Raw genomic sequence first — 9,479 nt, forward strand, 5'->3', positions numbered from 1 at the left:
TCATAGGGAGGTAGGAGATCTATCCTCCTTTGCATTTTATAGTATGAATTACGAAAGATTACATGTAATTGTCTTATGTTTTTGCTAGATCCTCCCATAATGACTAGAGGGATCGTTTATGTCAGAAGAAAGGATTGCCTACACAACAAAATGGCGACTTCGTTGGGGACACCATAACCCTTCAAGCCTCCTTTTGTTTTTGGTCTCTTTTGATAAGTTTGGCCAATCGCTTAGTGATCTATAACTTTGATTGCTTGTGGATCCGCATTCCGAGTGGTGTGTGGTTTAGAGTGTCAAATCCGGGTCTCTGTTAATTTTTTCCTAAGTTTTTTTTGCCTAGTGCATTTTTTTTTTGTTTTTTGTTTTTTGTTTTGTTTTTTTTTTCTCTGAAAAATAGAGCACTGTCAGCACAGATTTTTCCGATTACAGTCACAGTTAATACCCTCTCTTCCACTTTCTTCCCGCGCTATTCTAAAAAATGAGATTTTTTAGGGTTTTTGACAGAAGATCTAGAGTGTTTTGATCTCTAAAGTTTTTCTCTTGCTCTATTTGCATATAATATTGACTTATTGTCGTTAAATTCTTAATGGTTTGCAAGAGTCCATTCCATGTTGAAATAGTGAAAATTAAATTTGGTTGAATCTTTAGTTCTTTGGGTAAATCAAATCTACTATTTTGTTGCTTGCATGTGTTGAGGGAATTACTGATTTGGTGTCCGATAAGCATTTTTAGTCCTTTCGAAAACTAGAAAATAAATTGCATTTGCATTTGTTAAGTCTTCATCTTAGAATTGATCATTACTTATAGAAATTTCATTAGATTACATTGCACCAGAAAGTGGTTTTTGAGATTGTCATTGAGCATATATTGCATTACTTGGTGTTAAAAGCTAATAAGTGCATCCTCATTCATTTAAAAAAAAATTCATGTAGGTGAAATTTAGTGAATTAAAATTCATTTACTTTTTGGTTGTTGCATTGGAATTGTGAGGTTGAAAGATCTAGTTAGGAAGCTCTTGTTGGTTGCATATTTGATTGTTGCATCAATGTTTGCACTTCTTACCTACACTAGATAGCTTTCATTAAATTTCTTTTTTCTTTCATATTAGCTGCATTGTAGGTGTGTTCTAGTGACATCGTGTTTTCAACCTTGAAACTGAAACATAATTCAAGATCAACTTTAAAATTCATCTCAATTAACCTAAGGATTATTTGGAACATTAAGGCAAACATCTAGAGGTATAGGCTAGAGACATGTTCTGGTGTCATTAAACATAGGAGCTATCATTTTTTTCCAGTGTTGCATCCTGGGGGTGAAATCCCGTTCCACGTATGTAAGTATATAGGATCGTTCTCCACATACCTTCAGGTATATCAGATGACGCTCCATGCATGAAAAGTATATTGGAATGCTCTCATCGAACGATTATGCATTAGAAAGCACTACTACAGACCACGTACCGTCGAGTATATTTTGGGAGTCCCCTATAAGTCGCTATCCATCCATAGGTAACCGAGTCCACTGCCTTGTATACTGTGATACACCGAACATGACATTCAGGGAGATTAGTTGCCGTACGTTAAGTCCTTGGTTCGCCAAGGTGTATATTGCAGTTTAGGGTGACTTGGTAAACCCATTTTCCTAGCTACCCCTTTGTTTTTTTTGTGTCTTTCTAAAATACATTAATTGACTGCGGAACAACATCCTCCCCGTGGAATAGATCCTTAGTGGATATTAGGTTGAGACTAATGGTAATAATTCTTGAGTCTACCCATCAAGGAAACCCCTCTGATGGGAATCCTGGTCCTTTTCCTTCTTTTGGGAATGTTGGTGGTCCTTATATGGTGACATTGTCCCTTCCCAGATTTACCATTGGTTTTCAAGTTTGGTTGTTTTAAACCGCTATGCTTATGAATATCCAAACTTCTTCTCAACCAAGTTCTCCTCCACCTGAACAACATCAACCTCATGTTGATCCTAAAGTTAACCCTTTTCCTTCTTCACCTATTCTTTCTTCATCCCTTTCTCCCTCTTTTCCTGGTGAAATTATTGATTCTAGTAACCAAGGAGCTAAGAAGAAGAAGAATAGGACAAAGAAGAAGAATCAAAATAAGAAAGGGGTAAACCAAGCAGCCATTTGCACTGATGCAATTGATGTTGAGAAATCCTCCAATCAACCCCACAAAGTGAAGTCCCCTTGTAGGTTATGTAAGGGTGACCACCTTCTTAGAGATTTTCCTAGTATCCCCAAGGTATTAGAAGTATGGTCCACAAGCTTGCATCAGCCTTTGTCATCAGCCTCTGGAGATCATGCTGGTGATAAAACCTAAACTAGTGATAGTAAGTCCATGGAAAAAAGGTAAAGTCAAATTTCCCTTTAGTTTATGTGAAGGGCATCATCCTATTCACCTTTTTCCTTATATGGATGAAGCCTCAAAAGTGTTGGACAACCTTACAATTTCTCAGCCTCGTCTTCCGACTGGTTATCGAAAGCTTTCCCCTGATCCTCCGCTAGTTTTTTTTTTTTTTTTTAGACATTAACGGTTATGATTTTAATTTAAGGCGGCAAACAGCCTGCCGCTGGCGATTACATTTCAGAGGGAGAGTTCATAGCTTCATTTAATTGTTCCTGTCTGAAGGAGAGGGATCCTCTCTGTTCTGTCAATCTCACACCCAGAACAGTGATTTGCACCACCGCGGATCAGAACAGTAGCATTGGTTGCATTGATTATAGAGGCTTCCGCTAGAATGGATGAGTTACCCAGCTTTGACTGCTGAAACTATTGAGGTCAGCTGATAGACCTTCCCTGTCCCAGTATACTACGGAAATCGAGCCTTCCTCAGATTCTTTGGAGGGTATACAGGTGGTTTGAGCATTTTTAAAGCACAGAGCCGCGATATTTGAAGGCGGAGAAGGCTTACTGGGCTTCTTCCTTGTGTAATCGGAATCCACCACAGCAAGCGCTTTTTGAGGAAGATCTTTCAACTGCTTCGTCTCTTATATGAGAACCTTCTCAGCAAAACCGTTTCTAAGGAGCTTCATGGGTTGCTATTCCTTGTCTGTAAGCCCCGGCAAAGGGTCCACTGCCCAGATCCTTATTCCATGATTGTCAAAGCACAGAAAGGCACCATTGTCACTGAAATGCAGGCAGAGAAGGAGCACTCTTGCCTGACTCTCCTTTTGCTCTTAGGGAGAATGAAATGGACCCAGGTTATTTTTCTCATTGCCAATTTCAAACATAGCGAACACTACTTCTAATGCAAGATGAGAGTGATATCTGAACTGGAAACAAGGCTTCTTACAGCTTTGAGGCTAACCTGTGGGAAGGACCAGGGATGCAGGGGAAGGACAGAGCTTTGAAAACCAAAGGATCCAATACAGCAGAACGGACTGCTAAAACCTTAAGGAATAGGACTGTAGGATTCCCTTAAGTTAACCACCAGAACTCTTCGATTGCATCTTGAGCCAAGATTGGCCTCCAAGTCTGCTTGAGAGTTGAGCCCTCTTAGAATGTGAAAGAAGGAGATTTTCCTGAACTTTGGCAACAGGAGATGAATTTTTTTGATAACAGTGGCTAGATGGATCTGATGAGGAGAATTATGAGCGAACATTGCCTGGATGATGAGCCTAGAGTCTCCAAATACACAGAGGGAGCGGATGTTTTGATTGATTGCCAGGTTCAGCCCTTGCCACAATGCTAGGGCCTCAGCTCTATTATTGGTTTCGATGCCCAGGCCCCAATGGAATCTCAATTCGGTTACTCCTCCAGGGTTCAAGAGAACCCCTCCACTGCCTGCCTCCCCAGGGTTTCCCTTAGAAGCCCCATCAAAGAACAAGCAATATTCGTCTAAGGTTGATCTCCATTTTATAAACTCCTGTTCCTCCAATCTGATCTCCCAGTTGGCATGGATAGGAGCAGATAGGTCGGATCTATCATTCAGATTCGGAACCAGTTCTTGGATCCATTGCTCCTCTTCTTTGTCCAGCTTTAATTCATTTCTAGGGATAATATTGGCTTCCAAAGCCTCGCCAAGTAGAGCTTTGATTTTAGAAATTACCCGAGTAGGATTGCAGCTTTCATCTCTAAATGTCCTGTTATTCCTTTCCAGCCACAGCTTCCAGCATATAAACTTAGGGATCCACATCCAGCTTATTTTGAGAAATTTTTTTCTTTTAAGGCTAAAGGGAGATTGATTGACCCAGGTTCGGAATAGATTGGATATACTTTCTGGAAGAACGAAGTTTACATGGTTTAACCTCAGAATTCCCCTCCATACTACCTGAGCAAAAGGGCAGAGCAGCAGCAAATGATTGACATTTTCTTCAGAAGTCAAACAAAGGGGACATCTGGAGGGACCTTCCATCCCTCTTCTTCTCAAATTGTCTCTGGTGAGGATGCTGTTGTGCGCAACAGTCCAACAGAAAAAATCAATTTTGGGGAGAGAGGGGAAATCCCAAATAAATTTCCAAATAGCTGGATTGGGAGGAGCATAAGGGACAGCCAGAATTCTTCTGTAACCTTCAGCAGCTGTGTATGAGCCTGAGAGAGAGCCCCAGCCTCTTTTGTCTTTAGAGTTGGCTTTTGAGGGGGATTTGCCTTGAAGCATGTCCAACAGAAGTGAAGCTTCCTCCTGCATCATATGAGGAATCTCTCCCAGATTCCAACAGTCCCAGAGCTTGTCAGGATCGTTCTTCCAGGTGGATATGTCCCACAAGGTATGCAAATTGGAGGACTGGAGCCAAGCTCTGATATTGGCTAGCCCCTCAACTTGATTCAAAGGCTGGTCTCCCAGAATTGAATCATCCCAAATATTAATTTTTCTGCCATTACCTGGGATCCAGTAAAGCTGCTGGCTGAAATGCTCCGTAGCTTGTCTGCAAAGGTTGAAGATTGGAGATCCTTTTAAGGTTCTTGGAGGCTTATCCAGACATCTCAGACGTTGTCCTTGGTAGTATTTCTTCCAGATGACTCTTTTGCTCCAACTAGATTTACCGGAGACTAGATTCCACAAGATCTTGGTTCCCAAAGCGAGGTTTTGAGCAGCCAAGTTACGAAGATGGAGGCCGCCTTCCAGAAGAGGTTTCTTGATGGTCTCCCAATTCACTAAATGAATCCTTTTGTCATTGTTGTTCCCACCTTCCCATAGGAATCTTCTTAACAAACTGTCCATTTTGCTGAGAAAGGATTTGGGGGCGAGAAGAACTGTGTTTTGGTAAAGCGGCATACTTATCAGGACTGACTTCATCAATATGACTTTCCCTGCGTTATTCAGCCATGAAGCACCCCAAGCTTGGATTCTGTTCTTTAACTTATCGAGCAGCGGCATCCAATGAGCCAGATTGGGTTTGGTTTTGAAGATTGGGATCCCGAGATATTTAAAAGCCTCCCAATTACGAATTCCATCCATTTCTAAGAGCCTTGCAATGTCAGACAGCTCCTTTGTTGTGCAGTTCCAGCCATAGATTGAACATTTCCGATAATTAATTTTGCTTCCTGAGATCGATTTGTAAATGTCCAGTTCCTTCTTGAAGGATCTGGCCGAGATTAGGCTGGCTCCTCCTAGCAGCAAAGTGTCATCTGCAAACTGTGCATGGTTGATATCCTTCACCCTCTGAGTCGTTCTAAGGCCTGGAAGAATTTGAGTCTGTTGATTGTGATCAAGCTGGAAACTGAGGACCGATGCCTGAATAGCATAAAGGAGAGGGGACAGGGGACAGCCTTGTCTGAGGCCTCTGGAGGCTTGGAAGAATTCAGTTGAGCGGCCATTGACCAGGGGAGCGATCCATGGGGAAGTGATACAGGCTTTCACCCAGTTTATGAAGCCGTCAGAGAAACCAAGATTCTTCATTACATTGAGCAAAAAATCATGTCTAACCCTATCGAAAGCATTAGCCAGGTCGAGCTTTATAACCATACCTTTCTCTTTTCTTTGACAACTTGAATGGACAGCTTCTTGAACCAGCACAATGTTATCCAAAATCTTTCTTCCTTTTATGAATCCACCTTGATTTTCAGGGATGATGGCAGGCAAAATATTCTTTAACCTGTTGGCTATTATTTTGGAGACCAGTTTGTAGCTAGAGTTGCATAATGATATGGGCCTGAATCTGCTAAAGTCGGTAGCGCCTTTCTCCTTTGGAATCAAAGCTAGGAATGCCGAATTGATGCCGCCGCCTAGCTTTGCACAGTTCTGGGTTTTCCTGACCATTCTCAATAAATCTTTTTTGATTGTCGACCAGCAGGCCAAGAAGAACCTGACAGTGAACCCATCAGGACCTGGGGCTTTATCAGGCTCCATAGAGTCCAGAATATGCTTTATTTCATCCATGCTGATCGGAGCAGTCAGCATGACGTTGTCCGAATCCTTAACGCTCTTGGGAATTAAATCCATTGGATAGATCTGGGGATCTATAGGATTTTCTTCAGGAGCCGAATATAGATCTTTGAAGAAGGAATAAGCTGCTCTCTTAATGCCATCAAAGTCCTTTATAACTGTGTTTTGGTGTTGAATCTCAGAAACTGTTTTGAAGTGCTTTCTGGCTTCGGCTTGCTTGTGAAAGAAACTGGTGTTCCTATCTCCGGATTTTAACCATAAATTTCTAGATTTCTGTCTCCAGAATTCTTCCTCCTCCCTGCTGGATTTATGAACCTTTTTTTGCAGCTCAACTTCTTTTCGAAGGAGATTTAGAGTTACAGGACTCTTCTCCATTGCTGTTTGATGGGCAGCAAGGGTGTTGAGAGATTCTTTTCTTTTGGCAGTAGGAGTTTCTAGTCTTTTGGCCCACTCCTTAAGACTTCTTTTTAAAACTCTTATTTTCTCTTCCCACACATAGAAAGGGGAACCATGGACAGGTCTATTCCAGGCATCCGAAACTACATCTTGAAATCCTTCTTGCTGAATCCACAGAGGGCTGAACCTGAATGGAATGGGGCCTAAATTACCAACCAGAGAAAGCTCAAGGAGGATGGGCTTGTGATCAGAAATGAGATTTGGAAGAATTTTAGAAGTAGCCATTAGACCGCAAGTCAGGAAGGATGAGTGGACAAGGAATCTGTTCAAGCGGGCAGCTATATGATTTGGGGCTAATCTTTTGTTGGACCAGGTGAATTTGCCTGAAGAGGGTTTTATATCCTCCAGGTCCCAGCCCAATATAATGTCTTCAACCCATTCTCTAGCGGGGTCCCTCACAATGGATCCTCCCTTTTTCTCGTCAAGAGCAAGGGTGACATTCAGATCCCCTGCAATGATTATATTTCCTGGATTTTGTTCTGTAAGAAATGATTGAAGCGAGTTCCAACAAAATTTTTTCTCCTCTGGCAAAACGGGAGCATATAAATTAAACATACTTACTTGTTGTCCTGAATCTTTGTGAAGGAGCTGAGTGAAAAGCCAATGGGGACTGCTTTTTTCTTGAATGAGATCATATATGGAGCTATTCCAGAAGGTGGCTATTCCACCAGAAGCTCCTCTTGTGCTTACAACTCTTCCTTGACCTTTTTGCCAAAATACTTTACTAGATTGGAGGAGGAGGGGTTCCTCCAGCTTAGTCTCCTGGATGAGAAGGATTTCAGGCGAATATATTCTCACTATGTCTCTGACGGCTTCCTCTTTCGACCTGCTGCCTAATCCTCTACAGTTCCAGGAGACGTATTTCATTATTTACTGATTTGGGGGGTTGAGGCTCCTTTTGGAGCCTTGTTGCTCTTATGCCCAGATCTCGTATTCATCATTCCTTTGAGGGTTTTTTGCGAACCTTGGAGGACATCTAAATAAGTTTTTTCCTCCCGCTGTTTCTTCTTGGATTTCCGACCCCTTGTCGATTTCATAGGAGTGACTTGTGAGTTATCTATTTCAGAGTCTCTCTCCTCCGAGTCCTCCTCATATTCAGATGCGAGGCTAATATGCTCTTCATTTCCTTCTTTCCCCTGCTGACCATCATCAATTGGAGGAACCGATGATTCGCCTTCAATATCTTTCACTTGCTTCGACTTATTTCCCGTTTCCTCTTGAGTCTCCAGGGTCTCCACCTGATCCCCTGAGGAGGATCCATCTTTGAAGTCAGCGTTGGACTTTGGGTTAGATTGAGGTTTCCCCAATGATGCAGAGGGTTTCTGCCCCGGTGGCTTTGGGACCGCCTTTCCTTTTTTAATTTCTTTCCATCCTTCCTCTTCAACCGTGATCCCTGCTGAAGCTTTTGGGCAATCACGTTGGAAATGACCATGCTCGTGACAGGTTCGGCATTTGAACGGCAGCTGCTCATAGTCCAGCTTCTGATAATGCTGCCATTCTCCTACTGAGAGCTTGACCGCTTCAGGCAGACCGGCTTCCAGGTCGACCTCCACGCAGATTCTGGCGCATGTATATTGGCCCTTATGGTCAGCTTTATCAATGAAACGACCTAGCCCATTTCCGATCTTTTGCAGGGATTGATAGCTCCAGCAGTGTATCGGAAGGTTGGGAAGGCGAACCCAGACCGGCGCCTCCTTAGGGACATCAACGGAGGGGTCGAAGTCGGGGCTCCATTTATTCAGGTACAGACCTTGATTACCCATAAAATACGGCCCGTTTCTGAACACCAAATCCCGGTCTTCTTTGGTTGTAAACTCGAAAATGAAGTAGCCTCGTCCCACAGCATAGCAGATCACATTGTTTTTTAGCTGGGGTCTCCAGTTCCTCTGAATCCATTCGTCCGTGATTTTTGTGGATGGCCAGCGGCCCATAAACTGTCCTACTAGGCCTCTGTCAGCCAGAGCCAGGGCGATTTTGATCGTTTGTTCCTCTGGGAGATCAATCTCAGGTATCTCTTCCAGTTTCTTGATGAACTTTGGCGCCTCTGTAGCTTTGCGTTTCTTCCCTTGCTGTTTTAATAGACTACTGAATGCCTCTGCAGATGAGACTGGAGGGTTGGGAGCGGCCTCCCCGCCCCCTGGACCGCTCATGGCAGCGTCAATCGCAGGCCTGCGGCTCTGTTTCGTGCGGCTAGGTTATTCAGAGCAGCGAGCGTTTATCACTTATTTCATGATCCTCCGCTAGTTGATCAAGTGATTTATCATAATTCATCTCCAGTCAATTCCACTCTCTCTGAATGTGAATCCCATGAGCCCATTCCCGACCAACGATTGACTGAGCAAATGGTTGACTTGATTCCAGCTTTAGTTGATCGTACCTTTCCCGTAGATAGTGAAATTCATACCATTCAATTTCTTCTTGTTTCTTTAGATTCCAATGAATTGGGGGGCAACCCTCCTGTTCCCACGATATAGGGGGGTGATCCTCCCATTTCCATAATGCAAGGGGGTAGTTATCCCATTCCCATGGTACCCCTTCCAAGTTGTATGGTCACTTCCTTTGATTGGAGTTGACTTACAAGATATTTTCTTCCTCCTTATGTGACCTTATAGATCATAGTACATACCTGGCACAATCATATATGAAGGTGCGTCGATTAGTATTATATCCTCATCTATTTGGAAAGC

General features: G+C 42.9%; 1 protein-coding gene across 1 annotated transcript; it reads right to left on the reverse strand.

The window, feature by feature from the left end:
* Positions 1–3,402: 3,402 nt before the first annotated feature.
* LOC149152519 (uncharacterized) lies at positions 3,403–8,942 on the reverse strand. Its single transcript, XM_089443505.1, has 4 exons — positions 7,757–8,942; positions 6,652–7,316; positions 6,047–6,552; positions 3,403–5,878 (listed from the first exon to the last, which is right to left on the reverse strand). Exons 1-4 carry the CDS (start codon positions 8,940–8,942, stop codon positions 3,403–3,405), a joined length of 4,833 nt encoding a protein of 1,610 aa, XP_089299631.1.
* Positions 8,943–9,479: the final 537 nt, after the last annotated feature.

This window comes from Pinus tabuliformis, chromosome 9, assembly GCF_031772625.1.
Source record: "Pinus tabuliformis cultivar Carrire ecotype Pingquan chromosome 9, CPIR1, whole genome shotgun sequence".
NCBI classification, from domain to species: domain Eukaryota; kingdom Viridiplantae; phylum Streptophyta; class Pinopsida; order Pinales; family Pinaceae; genus Pinus; species Pinus tabuliformis.

Bases quoted from the DNA above. Each gene is read 5' to 3' on its own strand.
- LOC149152519 (XM_089443505.1), bottom strand. From the start codon at position 8,942: ATGAGCGGTCCAGGGGGCGGGGAGGCCGCTCCCAACCCTCCAGTCTCA. The intron at 6,553-6,651 runs GTTCATAAATCC...TTCTTTCACAAG, and splicing joins AAGTTGAGCTGCAAAAAAAG to CAAGCCGAAGCCAGAAAGCA. The intron at 5,879-6,046 runs GTTAAAGAATAT...TGCTTTCGATAG, and splicing joins TCCAAAATAATAGCCAACAG to GGTTAGACATGATTTTTTGC.